Below are 18,021 nucleotides of genomic sequence, written 5' to 3' on the forward strand. Positions count from 1 at the left end.
AGGACGGACAGATTCCTTGAATCTTTCAAGGAATACTGTTGATTAAATTAAAACATTCTAATAGTCTGCAGACCACTGATTTTGGAAAAGAGGGCTGGGCCATTCAGTTTGATAAGTTATGGCAGTACACTCCAGCAGAACATCAGTACCCAGCTGGATCTTCATGCTGCTTGCAAATATCGATCATGCTCCCGCTACCCACACACTTTACTCCTCCATCTACCATCCCTCACACCAAAACTGCTTACAGACCCAGCCCTCTGAAAAATGTAAACAAACACTTACCTGCTAAAATTGAGGAAATTTTCTCTTTCTCTACCAGGCACTTTATGAGTTGATTCATCTGTAAAGATTGATGGTGATTCCTCATCACTGTCAATTGCATTATTACTTAAAATATGATTTAAACTGTCTGAAAAAGAAGAAAGGTTTGTTAACTTCCCTGGCTAGTCCATATCTTGCTCTCACATTAATACAGCTTCTAAATCATCACTGTATTCACTTGTCTTGTATTTCTTTATTTGGGGGTATGCACTGACCACTGTTTTCTGAAGATTTCATTATGCTCTAAGGAGACTGTCTCATTTGCCTAAGGTACTACCTGTCTGTTGAAAACTTGGGAAGCTTTTCTCCTTAGAATAAAGACGGTTAGGAATAACTTCTGTAGTCCCTAGACACCTGAAAAACCCAACAAGACCATTTATTTCTAGAGCAGGCTCCCCTCTCCGGATGTAGGGAACTAAGTGAATGGGATAGCCACAGACTTCCATTGATCTAGGACTAGTGAGTCAGAACATGCAGATCAACACATCTTCTAAATAAGGCTCCTCAAAGATCACTGAAGGAGGACATAACTAAAGGCAGAAAACAGAGGGCATACAGTTACCAAACTTCTAGCTTCTCTGCTTTCATTTGGTTGGAAGGTTTCTACCTGTTTTACCAATGCAATCAATCTGCCAGCTCTGCTAGGAGTAATACTGATAGGATATTGTAACCCGTGGGATATTCTGCCTATTTACAGATCTTCATTAGTCAGGAGTGGAATGAGTTTATGTCACCAACAGAATAAACCCGATAGGGCTGATGCAGCCAAGGCATGAGCTCACTTATGCTATGAAGCCAACCCCCAAAGTTTACACTACCAAAATGTTCTGATCTCAGGTGCAAGCACACAGCATGATCCTCAAACATCTCCATTAAGAGACTAAGGCTAAAGATCATGACAGCTAAAACGAGGTTCAGCTTAAACCACTTGTGTTATGGTTCTGACATTCTTGAGACAGGAATTCGAAGCATTCATGTAAAAACACACTTCTCCCCCAATTTCAACATTTGTTTTGAAGGAGGTTCCTTATACACCTAAGATTCATCTCTACAAATGGCAAGAGAACACATAGTTCTCTACTTTTTATTGTGAGTCATTCACAGCTTCCATCCAGCACTGTCCACACGTATGCTGTCATAGCTAAGAGCTTTGCCTATGTTGATTGCACAAATCAAAGCTTTGCCTCTTGCAAAACTTTAAAGAAGTGGATGTTATTGTTATACCTTGCTGTTGGTCCTTCTTTAGTGCAAGTTCTGCATGAGGAAATACTTTCTGCAAGGCTTCTAAAATGCTTGCTAATGTGTTTTCAAGGAGGGGTTTTAAATTGGGTGGTAGCGCTCTCCCAGGTGAAGCCACAGCCCTCTGTGAAGCTGGAACAATCTTCTGCATAGCCACGACAAAATCCTTTGCTGTTATTTTAATAGAAGCAATATCTAACTGCAGTTTCGCGTTACTTTTGTATATCTGAGGGTAGCGGCGGCGCAAAGCACAGAGGGCAGCTTCAGCACATAAGGATTTAATATCAGCACCACAGTATCCTAAACAAACAAATAAGAATCAAATGTTATGTCAATCTCAGGTAACAGGGAAGTCAAGGCCAAGGCTTCTAAAGTGACTTTGTATGAAGCCAAAAATTAACAGGTTGAGAGAAAATTTAAAGAGTTACTGCACTGCAGAGAGGTTTTGTTACACGACTTGCAGCCTGGTATCTTGCACTTACGAAGTAGCCTCCTAACCAAAACTCAAAACTTTGCTCCCGAGGAAGATACCCAAACCCCATTCAACGTTCTGAGAGACAAAAGGAAAAGCATCGCATCTACTTTTGCTCCCAAGGTGTGCCAGCTACCTCACTCTGCAGCAAGGCACAAGAGCTTAGCTACTAGTTGGTACAAGCTCAGATTCCTTAGGGCTTGGCCACATGCAGTAACTCACTTTGTTTTCATACTTACCAACACATTCTTCAGCTACCTCATCAAGAAACATGTCCAATAGCCTAGGAGTCCAATCACGTGTGTGAATCTTGAAAATCTCTTTTCTAGCCTGTAAACAAAATGTTTTAGTTTGTCCTGTTTCCTCTTAAAAAAACCTGCCACAACACAAAGCCCGAAAAATCTTCATACTAATACAAATACTTTTCTCGTTTGCTGAAGTTTTAAGTATTTCAAAGTTCAGTTAATATCAGCTTGTTCCATTGAACTCATTCTGGGGGACTGCAGTGAAATAAAAGGCTTTTAGTTTCCATAAAAGGTTTCACAAGTATGAGACCTAATGATCCTGAGGTAAAAATACGTAGTCAAAACACTTCTCTGCAGAGATGTTTTTCATCAAAGAAAATTCTTTCAAATTTAGCAAAATTTCATGGTGACAGTCTCATTAGTTCATCAAATTTGCTTTTCTGCCACTTCACTCAAGGAAACAGTTCTAGCACTACCTTTCAAATTGCTACAATTACTATAAAGAAGAATAATTATGACTCAAGCTACTGTCACTGATCTAGAAAAATGTCAAGTATTGCCTATCTTCCTCTGGTCTTAGCAAGACTTTATTTCATGCTACATAGATTGATTACAGCAGACTTCTAGAAATCCTCCACAGTAAGGAATCATGTATTGGATCTGTTTCATGGCATTTCCTCTCCTGGTGCCCAAAAGCAAATAAAAACTGGAGACAAATGTTTGTGTTAAATATCCTGTTTAGTGCACTTCCACCAGCCTTCAAACCAATAGGCATTTTATCCTTTTCTAAAAAGAAAAAGTGCTAATAAAAGAAATATCAGTGGCAGCCAGAGAAAAAACACAAAAACAGACTCCCAGTTTGGCACACTATCTTCCCCCCCAACATTTTTTAGTTCTATACACCTATTTTTAACATTGCTTAACTATTGCCATGTAACGAGAAACTTCCAAAGCCCTGCACCTTGTGCAGTACTTCACATCTTTGTCCAACTCCCTGTTGATAAGTAGCAGTAAGAATGTCAGATCCCAAAATACTTATAGGTATCCTTCCAGGATACTCAGCCTGGGAACAATCCAACACATGTACATCCACTATCAATTTTTAAACTGAGAACAAGAGCACTTCAAGGTGAAACAAGTAAGTGGATTAAGTAAGTAAGCAAAGATGAATCACTTTGGGAATGAAAAAAATTTAATTCTCTCCAGCTTGAGCTCTGATAAAAGGTTTTGCTAGCAAAAAGGAATTCTTGAGTGTAACACCATTTCTTTCATTTTCAAGATGAGACAACAGTAATTTATAGTCAAGTCGTACAATCACTCTGTCTTTAACATTTTAGTGACAAGCAGCATCCCATTTTCTCAGCTAGTCACTGTGAAACCAAAACCGATTACAGAATTAACCACTTGCTGAAATTGTCTTAATGACATTGATTCAGTACCAGATCTGCCCTCCACGGTACAACACAGTTTTTCCAGATATCCCCTCTTCTAAGTTGTACAATACCGATTTCAACTTTAACTGCTCTGTAACATTGCATTGCTGACTGGTTTCGTCATAAAGACAGACTTTGCCACATTAGCATTAAGGTTGAGTTTAAGTTCTGACCTCTTTATTGGGTAAGTTGAAGAGGAACTCTCGATCAAAGCGTCCAGGTCTTCGTAAAGCAGGATCTATGGAATCTAGTCTGTTGGTGGCTCCAATTACCACAACCTCTCCTCTGCTGTCTAAGCCATCCATAAGTGCCAAAAGCGTTGATACAATAGAGCTAACGGAAAAATATAATTTTAATTCACTTTCAGCAAATTTTGTTACATTTTAACATAACCTCCTGCAACAATCATTCAAAAGGATCAAGCTTTTAATAGATAGGATGTTGATTAGTGACTAATTTTAAGACACAAAAAGAGAGGGTAACACAGGCCTTGTGCTGATGTCAACCTTTGTGAATGGTTTTCAAGTATTCCTTAAAAAGCATCTTAAATTCAAAAGCATTGAACTAGTTTTCCACATAAATAAAGCATCACAAATTTAAGGAACTTGCAATCTTCTTTTTACAGAGATGAAGGAGCTCCTACATAGATACAAACAGTACCTGTGAATTTGATCCTGTTTACTGGAGCGTACAGGAGCAAGTCCATCTATCTCATCAAAGAAAATAATTGAAGGTCGCATGCGGTAGGCCTGGAATGAAAGCACAGGTAGAGTGACATCAGTGAAACAGCACTACTTGAAAGAGAAAAAGGCATGAAGAATGTTATGGCTGGAAAGTCACTGGACTTAGATTCTTCAGACTAACATCAGGAACGTCTACTAATTGAGCTAATGGAATAACTGGCACAAGCAACAGAAGAGAGCAGCCTGTACCAACCCACTGAGATTGGGTGACAGGAAACAAAACACACCAGTAATTCTTACAGCTATTGACAACCTCTGAGAACAGAGCCAGGACTTAATTCAATTCCACGTTCTGGAAGTAAGTGTCTTCCATTATTAATTTAAATGACCATTCTTTCAGCCTGTACCTCTTTCTCTCTGATCTAAAACCACTATCTTTTGCCTCTTGAAGCCTTTTTGTGTGGCTGGAGTTTTCTTTGTAAGGTTCTCTCATTTATTTTATTAATCTTTCCCAATACATGTCAAGATTTCAAGCCCCTAAAAACCTACTGAAAAAGGAATACTGACAATCTCATTTCAGTGGAAGGGACTGACAAAACATGAAACAGAGTTCTTAAAAACACTGACCACAGAAAACTATAGTTACAACTTGGAGAGACCTCATAGCACATTTCAACCTTACCTGATCAAATAGTAAACGAAGCTGGCGTTCGGATTCCCCCACCCATTTACTAAGGCAGTCAGCACCTTTTCTCATAAAAAAGGATATTCTCCTGTCACCTTGGCTACATTCATTGGCAAGTGCACGAGCAACCAGTGTCTTTCCAGTGCCTGGTGGACCATAAAATAGACATCCTCTGGAATGAAAAAAAAAAAGTTAATAAAAAACCAAGATATTTACATCATGGAAAGGTTTTTATTACAACCCTATCCCTCAGGTACACAGCTCTTCTCTCCTAAACAAAACACTTAATCTGTAAGGCAGTGGTAACAGTGAGTATGAAAAAAATTCAAAGCAGATGGAAGTTTTTTGCTCCTACACAATTCAACAAAGCAGGTAACAAAATGGATAAAAAGCATAATGCAAATGTACAAAAGCTTGAGAAAAGATTGCAGTGTCCCAGAAGGGCGTTTCCAAAACAAGCAGGGGTGGCTACAGCACAGTGGAGCCAAATGAGAAAAAACTTCAGCATTGAATCTGAGAGAGGGCTAACTTATGAATCACCATTTCATTTTTTCAATAATACACTGCATATTCATTCTTATTTTCACAAAAGGCAAGATTTGACAGTAAAGCATTTCATTCTCCCTTAAAAGGTTTTAAGTTACTGGATTTGGCCTCCTATTGGTGATGATAAATGAGAAAGTCTAAAGCTGTGTTCTGCATTTCCAGACAAATATAGCCATCAACTAGAAAGGCAAATACACTGCTCTTTCAAAAAGAATTTCAAAGAATAAAGAAGCAAAACATAGAAAGATTATATTTTCATTATTTGTAGCACCTTTAAAGTTACTGAAAGGAATGAATTTAAAACCATATTTCGATATACCATGATGGAGTTATATAAAGCTAACAATTAAATCTCCAATAATTCAATTTTGCAACAGAGAACTAATTTCACTTTGTGAAGAAGTGGCAGATTCTTATCTTAGCCCAAGCACAATAAACACTGCAAGGTTCTAGTTGCAAGTCCTATCAATTGTAAAATAGTTGAGTACCATTACATAATTTCTTCCTGCTTTTAAACTAATCAAGTTGGCTTGTACATAGAACTCAAACCAAAAGCACCCCAACCTCCCCTTTTAAAAGGAAAGACACTATTAAAGTAAATCTTTGAACCTACATATATTCTGAATTCTATCCATTTTTTGGAAATTACTTTTTACTGCTAAAATTCTCAATCAATACTGCTGAAAATTTTGAAGCACAGAAACAGATTGATACCTCACTTGAATAGTCTCCTGAAAACAGGTGAATTAGAATTTATAGTTTTATATAATGTCTGTTACCTCGGAGGCTGAATTTTGAATCTCTCAAAGACTTCTGGGTAAAGCAATGGAAAAACAACCATTTCTTTTAAAGCTGAAATGTGATCAGCAAGACCACCCACACCATCGAATCGTACCTAAACATAAACAGAATGCATTTCCTGTGTTAAAGAAAGCTGCAATTTGATGAGCTTCCATCAGAAATTCCACGTCAGCACAAAGGAAACGTTCTAGCAAATTTTCAAAATGCCCAAGAGAAAGCTGTAAACCAAGGTAGATGTATACAGCACATTACTGAAAGCTTTCTTAGACACTGGAAACATCTCACCGACATAGTGAACTAAAAATACTTACTGAACAATCTATTTGCATTGGATCAACATCAGCCTGACTTGCTCCAATTTTCATACGATCCTTGTGAATTGCCTTTAACTCATCTTTATGAAAATTGAGTGGAAGACACCTGATTTGAATTAAGAATAAACATAAATGCTCTAAGGTTAAGATGTAGCTAGATAATTTTTGGCTCTCTAATGATGGCAAGTCAATGCAGAAGACCTTGTAAGTGAGCATCAGCTTCCTAAATAGTTAAATATCCATTCAAATTGTTTTACGTTTAATGTCCACGAGTAAATAAATGAAAATGGTCACTCTAGACATTAAACTGAGTTAATTATTTTCATAATTCCTAGGAAACATCCATGCCAGACAACACATGTGAATGCAAGCTTTTAACAAGTTATTCTGCCTGTAGAGACTGTGAATTGACCTTTATTTGTGTGAAAGTCACCCCAGCCCCCACAAAACACACTGACATCTTTTAAAGACTCTTTGCTTCTACTTTGAAATAGTTACAGCCCAAGGGGATACTTATTTCAGTGTGGGCTAGCATAGCAAAGGCTGCTCACCACTGCTGGTCCCCCTTTAAGGACGAGGAGATGCGTATGCCGTAAGACACACATCTGAGAAACACTGGGCTGTAAAGTTACTTGCTACATGGTTATTAATACAGCTTTCCTAGAGCATTTAAGTAACAAAACCTCCGTCATTTCCTCTATTTATAATGTTTTCTGCTATGCTGGTTTTCTTTCTGAATATACCACTGTAAAGCACAGGAACAGCAGAATTTTACATTCAAAATTAGATAGAAGTGTTCTGACCCCCATTCTTGCCTAGAAATCAAATCACTTACCAAAAATCAATTCTAAAAAATCCCATTTTACAGAGCCCAGTTATGACTGTCAGTGCCAACAGATAGGATTAAATATGGACACAATTCAGAAAGTGTACAGCATGAAGAAGGTTTCACAGTTAAGCAAATGCTAACACCTTCCAAGTAGATTTCTCCCTCCCCTATTCTCCAGTTTCATTAACCTTCTTAAATCTCTGTTATGGCTGAGCTGCCTATGCCTCTCAAAATGTTCTTCATCATCAGACGAGGAAGAAGATGTGGAATCATTGTGGACTGCATGTCTCCGTCTGCAAGCATTTAAACAAGAAAAAAAAAATGAAGTACACACTAAGTAATGTCAAAACTTAAGTGAATTCTATCTCAGAATTTACTTGGAAATCTATTACATTTCCAGGTCGCTGTATTCCTTATGAATCTGATTTTAAAGAACATTACATGTTTTGAGTTGTGACAGTAAAAATTTTTCTTAAGAATGAAAAATGTTTAACTGTTTTGCAAAGAAACATAATCATAATCTTTGTCTCTCACACACATACAAATCCAGTTTCGATTAGTATTAATGTAGCCACTCCATGAAAAATAAAACTTTTAGACTTATTAAAAAATTTGGCTTCAAAACCCCCTGCTTCCATAACTGTATGCTTTCAGTGATGCTAAAGTGCTCATATATAGCAAAAGACAGCACTCTCCATGCTTTAACTGCTTACAGGATCAAATACTCCTTTGTCCCTACTATTGCAATTTATAATTTCATTCAGCATTTCTCTTGTTTAAAGGTGGTTTCATACAGAAATATTAACTAACTCCAAAGAGAAAGCAGAATCAGTATTTCTTTAAAAAAATTAAAAATAAATCTATTACAACTTCCATACAGACTCTCACTCAAGTATCCTCAGTTTTAAAAAAATAATTTGTATAATTTCAAGATTAAATAGATTTTCAGAGAGAGATTCTGGCTTCAGTTCCACAATAAAAGAATTTCAGTTACACAGCTGTAGCCACAATCTCCATAATCACCTTATCAATGACCATGAACACTGCATTTTAAAAGACCTAATGGCTAATAAAAAGCATAGCCTCCCTCCTCCCTCCCTCCATTTGTTTCCTTGACACCCTCAGACTACCACAGCAATAATGATACTGTTAATCTGTAATTATCACCTATGCAAACACCCCTGAAAACCTTATTCAGTAACTTTACTGACACAATACTGATAAATAAGAACTATCACTAGCCATACACTAACCTATTAGGTCTTTTGCAGCAAGAGCCTCCTGACTGAGCACTTCTAAATGAGTATCTCTGTCTGACAGGTGAAGACTGGCCCGAAAAAAATATCTTACGTTGTCTTGGTTCTGTTGAAAGCAGAATTTAGAATAATGTTACAAACAAGTTTCAGAGAAAATGGGATAGTGAAGGAGGCAGGAAAATGTGATGTGCTTCACCCATCTCTGATTTCAGGGTAAGTTTCAAGTGATTTGGAGGAGGATGTGTTAAGTTTAAATCAGTGCATGACAGAAGTGAAAAAAAAAACACACTCCTGCTTTATAAGACGAACTGAAAATTACAAGAATAAGATAATCAAGTCTGTTTAATTATTATTCTTTCAAGAATACATGCAGGGGTTTTCAACTGAAAAACAAGAAGTATGCCAAATGGCAATGAAATATAACACACAGAGTATAGATAACATTTAGTAAAATTTACTTGCAGAATGAAGGCAAGAAATGTAAATATGAGTACTCGTGTATGTATTTTAATAAAAAAAAAACCCAAACTTCTCACTTATATGCAAGAAATTAGCACTTAAAGAAACTGCACATAACCTACTTTCCAAAGGAGCTTGATAGCGTTCAACAGTTTTCCTCTGCCGAAAGTCATAACGCTTTTGAGTGTCTTCACCATCATCTTTCTCTTCACTTTCTTCTGATGACACTACTGGACATCAATGTAACATTAAACTGTTTAAGTACGAATGCAAATTCTATTAAATTCAAAATGCACTACATAGATGCCTCCAGGTTTTACTATTACTTTCATGTTTAATGACATAACAAAAAACCTGCAAAACCTTAAGATCAATTTATGCAAGACACGTTCCAGAAATCATGGAACACAGAGAAGCATACATATGGAGATTGCTCTTTCCTCACTGAAATGGCTGTGTGACTTCTCAGAAGACTTAGTAACAACAGGTCTGTCAACTTGCTTATCCAAAATGCAGGTCCTATAAAACCCATTGTTTCAGAAAGGTATTTCCTATTATTTTGAGAAAGAGATTGAAGGAAACGTTTTCAATATTCTACAGTTGTAAGACTAAGCATGGCAACCTAGCTTCAGGTCCTAGCTCTGCCCCGGATTACATGAGTAATAATGGACAAGTCATAGTTTTGAACTTCCCCAATCAGAAAATAATGTCAAATGCTTACAGTTCATGCCACTGGCTTCTGCAAAGTAACTTGAAGGGGTTTTATTAAAGATGGTAAAAATGCAAAATCTAGAGTATAATGATGTAGTAGATTCTTAACGACACCCTCCCGCATTAATAAGTGGACATCAAGTGAGGAATATGTATGCTCTTTTCATCTGTTTGCTTACTAAAATTAAGCAGATTTTATTCCTTTGAAAATACTACCCTCTTCTTCCCTCTAAAAGGTTGCACTGCTTCCTGAATACAAGATAAGCTACACAAGACACACAAAGAGCATCTGTTGCCTTTACCTGGTAAGCATTTTGGAAAAGTACTTATGTTTTTTTGTGTGATTACCTCTTCTGAGCTCACAGCCTGTGAATAAAGCTTGTGATGTCAATAGCAACACATAGTTTTTTAATAGATGAAAAACAGCCATTAGTTCATCTCAGTTGTTTAAGACAAGGCTTTTGGACAGGGCACAGTAAAGAAAATTTAAAAATGGAACTAACCATCTTGGTTATCAGCCATTTCTTCTTCAGCTCTTTGGATTTCTTTCTTTCCTCGGGTGTACATATTGAGGTCTTCCTAATTGAAAAAAGAAAGATCAGTCATAAATATACAGAAAACCTTACATGCTCAAATTTTGTGCCTACAGTAACATTATCAAGGCACATCATGTACACAAAAGATTAAATCAAGGTACACAGGGAGGGAATAAGAACATCTTTCTGGCATCTAGGATTAATAACAAGAATTTCTGCTCTAAAATAGGGTTTAGTACAGATGATAGTTAAATATCTATCCAGATACAAAACTGAGTATATAAATTAATCACAGGGTAATAATCCAAAAACGTGGTGGAACACAGGGAAAAGCAATTCCCAGCAGACTAAAAGAAAATTCACATGGGCATTTGAGAGATGATGTACAAAGTACTATGGCCAATTCTGGTTTCATTAAAAACCTAATCATATTCACATCTAAACAAACTATGAAAACAGGCTATGAAAATCTCTAAAAACCAAAGGGCCTGTCATTTAAAAGGACAGGAGAATAATACCATTTAATAGAGCAAAACTAAGAGGAAATGGGATCCTCTATATAATTTTAACATAAATTCCTCTAGGGACAGGGCACTACTTAAGCTCACAAGCAGGGTTGGCACAAGAACAAATACAGATAAAGCAAACATCAAGGAATGCCATTTTTAATAAGATTTGAAGTGAACACTCAAGCCCTCAAACAGCCTCTTGTACATGGTATCCACTGAAAAATCCTAAGGCAATGCAGAAGGCATAGTGTAACAAGTATTTCTGCATATCACTGGTAAATCATGTCTTCTGAAGGTATTTCCTCCATCCTTAAGAGTGTACCTGTAAGCATGACCATAACAGTAAGATGCTAAATTATAATTAGAGAGCAAAAGCAAATAATACGCTTTGGAAAAAATTATTTCAGCTAAATTATAACTAAAACTGAGAAATTTCCTTCTGTGGAATACAATATTTATACAAAAATAGTAAAATAAATTAGCATCTACTTCTGCATCGTGGAACACTCCCAGGTCTTCCATCATCCGCCGTCTACGCATCTTCTCCATGTCATCCATTTTTTGCAAGACTGCTTCTGCAGTACTAAGATAAAAAGTTGACATGTAAGAGCAAAGATAGGCAAACACAAAAACACCCCAACATTTAAAACACTACACATAATCACTATAACATTTTAATATAGCATGCACAAAACACTGAGACAAGTTTTTAAACACTACTTAAACGTTAAGTAAATGTTTACTTTTTTATAGATAGATTTCAGGAACAAGCATTTGAGGATTTGCAAAGGTTAATTTCCCCCTCTCAATAAGCACAGTAAAAAAACCCATATAAATCTAGTTTAGTAAGAAAAAAAAATTCTGAAGATCATAGTAAGATAACAGAAAGAAATTTTGGAGGTTTTTAACAGCTCTTAAGTTGCTCAGCATGATAGCATTAAACAGTCTTTAGTACATCATCTTCCTCTTATTTTTCCCTTAAAGTTTCATGTTGAGTTTACATCACTATAGATGCTGGGAAAAAAAAATCTCATTGCTATTACACTTCACAAATGTTTCAGAAAACAATGTCGGTTTGGGTTTCAGAAAGAATTAAGCTATGGACAGACAGGCAGAAACACTAGACTGCTTTGGCTCTATCCAATTTTCCTCAGTACCTTACTTAACATTACAAAAATACTCTTAAGCATGAAAGCTAATTAAAAGTGAAGGTGCTTCTGATGGTAAGAAAATTGATTTAGAGGGCAAGTTAAATCTACCAAAAGTCACAATGCAAAGAGATTGTTTTGGTTCACAAAGCAAGACATAGACCCACCCAGCCACTTAAGAGATGTTCTAGTGTGAAGACCTCTCCACACCTGACAATCCCAAAACGAAAACACCAGTGGCCAGTTTAAACACTGGCTGTGGCCAAATTTTTTACACAGGAAGCACCTTCCAAATACATCCTCAAACACACACTCTCAAACCTGGAAGTCTTAACAGCTTCAAGTACCTATTTCAAACAGTTTGGCTGTGAAGTACAAAGGCCCACAGGTTACATAAATCAGTATGTTAACAATAATTACAAGACATACCAATGCAGGCAGAGGAATCACTGCCAATCACCTGCCAATAAAATATTATCAGCAGTTGCCAACAGCAACCTGGAAAGCCCAGGTGGGAATTCCACTCTGGTGCAACTCTACTGTGGAGGGGACTTCAAGCCCAGCAGTTAACACAATGACATAGTGCATACATAACAGCATGCAGGGTAATCTCAGCCTAACCAATCAATGCATTTAGCTCATGCTGCCAGGAATAACAGTAACTTTTTCTGCTGCAAAAGGAAAAAGCCTCTGGGATAGCCATAGCACCAAGTCCTAGTATATTGTGGCACCATGGCTTGCTAACCAGCATCATTTTAGTAGCTTTGCAAGGTGATGAAAAATATCCACTTACTTTGTTATAAGTTTGTCAAACAAAACAGATTCATTTGTAGTGGTGTAATGACTCTGTCGAAGTTTGCAGCTTCGGCGGTCCTCCAAATCCCTGTTTTCATCATGGACTTGAACAGCAGCTTTTGCATCAGCTCTGGGCCTTAGTGTCCTGGTGACTAAAATGCATTAATATATAAAATATTTTGAGACAGAAAATATGTTATTCCCTTTATTTCACTGGTGCTCTAGCAAAATCGCAAAATCTAAAAAAAAAAAAAACTGCAGTGGGTTGTTTTCTTTAAATACTGAATTAGAAGTTATTGTCATGACTAGAACATTCAACCGAAATTACTACCTTAAATTACCCACTTAAAAGCATGACGTGTATACCAACTTTTTAACAGATCGAAAAGCCAATCTTGATGAAAACAAACATGTAATGTTTGTTCTACACAGGAGGCAAGTTTATTCCAGTTACTTCTTTTTGGAAAAGTGAAAAAAACCCAAATACCTCACTCTCAGGTATTTTCACTTTGTTCATGTAAAATTGTATCTAATGCTTTTTCTTAAAAAAAGAAAAAGCTTCTGTGGGAAGTCTCTTCTTAAGATGCATGGATTTAGTACAACGTTTAAACAGCATCACTTTTATTTTTTGCATTATGACACAAAAGCTCTTCAAGATAAAGAAATGCTGCCTTTCTTTAAAAAAAGATATTCCCTAGTGTTTACCACACAGCATCCTCTGCCACAGGCTCATTACTTGCTCCATCATTAAAACAGTTGAGAGGTCAGTAACAAAGTAGTAGATATATCACTGTGTCAGTATAAAGACACCCATGCTTTGATCTCATAACCACCAACTATAAAACTAAGTCTGAGCTCAGTAAATAATATTTTACATTGCACAACTGCAACTTGAATTACTACACACAAAGTGCATTTTGGGCCCCATGCCACATTCAGCCCATAGCTGACAAGAGCCTGCCTGGAGCTAAGGCATTTCCCCAGCTGCCAATAAGCAGCCTTGGAGCATCAAGCAAGTTTGTGAGCACAGCTATCTGGTTCCAGGGTAAATCACTGACCTTCAGGGGCATCTTCCCCACATCAGTGGGTTTGTGTGTCTCATGACTGAATTACTTTTTAACTGACATATAATTTTGAAATGTTCCCCCCTCTTTGCAGAACAATTTTTAATTAATTCATGCCCTCAGACTCCAGGAAACTCACGTCACAGAGAAACTCGAGATAAGAAACAGATTCTCTAGTCTTTAAGAGCAGGCTGGAATTCACACTGCATTATCCCTGAAACTGAAAGGAATTAACAGCATATTCTCCTATTTGCACCTACTTCTCCTCATAAAACTCATGGGAATATCTTTTAGATATTTAACTCTCATAACTTCGACTAATTTTGGCTGATGTCTTCAGAAGTTTTTGCGGCCAAGTTAAAAGACAAAGTGGCCAAATGCAATCCTTCCCAGAAATCAGGCTAAAAAGGAATCCTTAGGAATTACCACTGCTTACCTTCTTTATATTCTTCCTTTTTTTGGTCTGATTTTGGCTTTGCCAACTGCCTATATTAAGAAAGAGGACAGAGGAAAGGAGAAAAGAATTCCTGTATTAGAATTATTGTATAGAACTATTATATCTTATCATATTGCATTGTTTAGCTCCCTCTCAAGACTGGGGAACATCACCAAGTTTACAATCCAGTGCTCTATGCAAAAAAACCCTGTGGACCACAAGGAGGACTGAGATCTCAAGCCTGCTGTGTATCTTATGCACACAGTTCCATAAGGATGGACATGTCCTAACCTGCTAATCTTGAAGTCTCAATAGGGCAAATAATACCTCAGTAACCAAAATGGAGGAGAGAACTTCAAGGAATTGGAAAAACATGTTTTTTTTAAATGCAAGCACAAGGCTTTTACTAAGAGAGATCCTGGATCTAAGATACTGGTGCTGACATTAACATATTGTATTCCTCAACAGACTTTTAGCTATAGATTTATCATGACATGATTCATTGTGCATGCTTTCACTTTCATCCTGTAAATTGAAGAGAGATTGAACACCTAGAAGCACAATACCTTGTAAATTGTCTGCGACTGACATTTTCACTTAATATTTCCATGCTTTTTTCAAAGCTAGAGTCTGAACAGGGTGGCATGTTTTTTCTCATTGATCTTAAACAGTGTCCATTGAAACATTCAATTTTGCCAGAGGATAATTCCTAGGAAAATAGGAAAATAAGAATACATTTATCTGAATCATGTACCTTGAGCTAAGAAAAATACTTGGCCTCATGTAAGCAAATTCATTCTGTAACTCTCCTGACTTGAAGGTGGTGCAACTAACAGCAGATAACCCTTCAACCACATCTGCACCAAGAAGTAGCTCTCAGGAAGAAAACAAACAAACAAAAACCCCAAACAAATAAAAAATCCACACAAAAAAAAACCCACTAAAACCAAACCAACCCCAAACAAACAAAAACCCCCCATATTTCCAAGCTAAAGCTCCCCTCTGCAACACTTTTCTTGTGGACAGCTTGAGTTTAATATCTTTGAAAAAAAAATATTGCAGCAAAGCCTTTCATATAAACACAGTTTCATGAAAAAAACTCAAAGCTTTTATTTCAAGATTGGTTCAGAAGAGCAGTCAAGCTTGACCTTGCATGTCCTGAAATGAAAATCAAGTCAGGGGAGTTTTTCTTCTATCTCTGTTCCATTCAGAACTGCTTCGAAGAACATTAAAAGATGTCCTTCAGGAGGAAAACATTTATCCATGGGAAACCAAAAGGAATCGAAGATACACTCTTTTATGGCTGTTGATCTTGTTCACATTGAGATTTCTGCAAGGAGGATGAGTACTATTCACTTTTACTATGTAAGGAAAGCTATGATGACCGTGAGAGGGGGTTTGTTCAGTTTACAGCCTGAAGTTTCATTAAGAGTTCACCAAACTAAATCTCACACTGAAAATGGCAAAAAAGAGATCAGATTCTTTTATTTCTTGCACTAACTCTACCAAGAGGTACTTCCATTAGCAGCCAATGTACATGACAGAAGTGTGAAGAAGGTCACTACAGGAGGGCAATGATGCATGGGCAAGACCCTTGCAGGACCCTGCAGTGAGACTTGTGACCATCCACAGCTTGAAGGCTCAGCCCCGAGTGACAGAGCTGGGCAATTCTGGAACTGTCCGATGGCCTTCTCTTCAGATAACCTTGAATAACCGGTCCCAAATCTTCGCCTGACAACTTCCCATGGTAAAACAGGCCTTTTGACAAGGATTTTAATCAACTTTTTCCCACTTCTTGTTTTAAAGAGCACCTCCCTTCCTGCTTTCTCCAGGCTGGTGGAGTAACGCCTCATGAGATGGCTTTTGAATTGGGGCATCAGAGATTAAACCCCTAAAGATACTGTGTTCCTCACATCCAGTGAAGATGGATATAACAAGACCTAAAGCTTAATGAGAGCCAGGCTGGCCTGTCATAGTTAATGTTAACGTTTTTCTTCTCAAAGGTTTAAGAAACTGCAGAAGAAAGACTTTCAACTTATTTTTAATTTGTCAGAGCTACAGGTTTATTTGAAGAAGGCAAAATTTTGTGCACAGTTACAGGAGTAAAGACAAACCAATACTTTCTGTATCGGTCTCTCACATGCAATGTACTCAAAGAACTGTTCCTACAGAAGATATAACTATGGCTTACATATCATCCTACAAAATCTACAGGCATGCCAGTAATCATTACAGAATCATAGCACAGTTTGGGTTGGAAGAGACCTTAATGATCATTGTAGTTCTAACTCTGCTGTCATGGGCATGGACACATTCCTTTAGACCTGGTTAATCAAAGCCCCATCTAATCTGGCCTTGACCACTTCCCATGGGGATTCATTCACAACTTCTCTGGGCAACCTGTTCCACTCTCACAGTAAAGAATTTCTTCCTAACATCTAATAAACCTACCCTCACAAGGCCATCAGTCAGCCCAAGGCCTGGCTCCACAGGCATGAGCAGGAGATGCCATGGAGGTCAGATTGAGTGAGGGGCTCTACCTAGAAGGGGACTCATTTGGAGATGCAGATCACCACAGTCTGTCCTGGCTTCTTATTTACTTAACAGCATTTCTCTCTGTGTCCCAGGGCACAGAGGTCTGAGTGCCAGCGACAAGAGAAGGGGCCACACCTCCTGTGCCACCACCCACAGACACCAAGCCAGCATAGCTGGCAAATAGCCTAAGTTTTGAGAACCTGCTACTGGAAAGGCCACAAGTCCAGGACAGATATGGGAGACACCATGGGGCCTAAGTCAAGTACTGGGCTAGGGTCAGCTACCGGTGAGGCCACAGGTCTGGGTCCAGGGACCATGCTGCGTCTGCGCACGAAATAACTGGGGTTGTTTAGCCTGGAGAAAAGGAGGCTGAGAAGGGATCTCACCACTCTCTACAAACTTTCTGAAAGGCTGTGGTGAGGTGGGGCTCTCTTTCCCCCAGTAACAAGCAATAGGATAAGATGAAATAGCCTCAAATTGTGCCAGGAATGGTTCAGAGAAGTTATTAGGAAAAATGTCTTCACCAAAAGGCTTCTCAAGCATTGAAATAGGCTACCCAGGGAGGTGATGGAGTCATCATCCACAGAGATAATTAAAAGACTACAAACACGGTGCTTAGGAACATGGATATTAGGAAGCACTTCCTCACAGAAAGGCTGATTAGGCACTGAAATGGACTGTCCAGGAAGGTGGTGGAGACACCATCACTGGAGGTCTTTAGGACTGGATGTGGCACTTGGTAGCATGGGTTAGCTAATGTTGTAGTGTTAGGTCACTGGGCCTGATGATCTCAGAGGTCTTTTCCAGCCTCAATAATTCTATGATTCCGTGGTTTAGTGGTGTACTTGGCAGTGTTAGGTTAATGGCTGGGCTTGAAGATTTTGAAGTTTTTTCTCACCTAAACAATTGTATGACTAATTAATAACCTTTATAATAATGTAAGTTGCCTCTTTTCTCCTAGAATATAATAAAAGTATAAAAAAAAAAAGTAAAATTGTCAT

At 37.8% G+C, this 18,021-nt stretch overlaps 1 protein-coding gene across 1 annotated transcript in view; it reads right to left on the minus strand.

Moving 5' to 3' along the window:
• Window positions 1-15,146, minus strand: part of ATAD2 (ATPase family AAA domain containing 2) — a 28,545-nt gene extending 13,399 nt beyond the window's left edge. Inside the window, exons 1-16 of the mRNA XM_054385314.1 lie at window positions 15,052-15,146; window positions 14,486-14,535; window positions 12,984-13,137; window positions 11,532-11,625; window positions 10,501-10,576; window positions 9,409-9,513; window positions 8,825-8,933; window positions 7,760-7,864; window positions 6,740-6,848; window positions 6,407-6,522; window positions 5,079-5,253; window positions 4,374-4,462; window positions 3,887-4,046; window positions 2,275-2,365; window positions 1,549-1,863; window positions 286-412 (exon numbers count right to left, since the gene is read on the minus strand). Of these exons, the coding sequence (XP_054241289.1) occupies window positions 286-412; window positions 1,549-1,863; window positions 2,275-2,365; window positions 3,887-4,046; window positions 4,374-4,462; window positions 5,079-5,253; window positions 6,407-6,522; window positions 6,740-6,848; window positions 7,760-7,864; window positions 8,825-8,933; window positions 9,409-9,513; window positions 10,501-10,576; window positions 11,532-11,625; window positions 12,984-13,137; window positions 14,486-14,535; window positions 15,052-15,143 (1,967 nt within the window). The 5' untranslated portion in view covers window positions 15,144-15,146. The remainder of the gene's footprint in view (window positions 1-285; window positions 413-1,548; window positions 1,864-2,274; window positions 2,366-3,886; window positions 4,047-4,373; window positions 4,463-5,078; window positions 5,254-6,406; window positions 6,523-6,739; window positions 6,849-7,759; window positions 7,865-8,824; window positions 8,934-9,408; window positions 9,514-10,500; window positions 10,577-11,531; window positions 11,626-12,983; window positions 13,138-14,485; window positions 14,536-15,051) is intronic.
• Window positions 15,147-18,021: the final 2,875 nt, after the last annotated feature.

Source organism: Indicator indicator, chromosome 12 (assembly GCF_027791375.1).
Source record: "Indicator indicator isolate 239-I01 chromosome 12, UM_Iind_1.1, whole genome shotgun sequence".
In the NCBI taxonomy this organism is placed as follows: Eukaryota; Metazoa; Chordata; class Aves; order Piciformes; family Indicatoridae; genus Indicator; species Indicator indicator.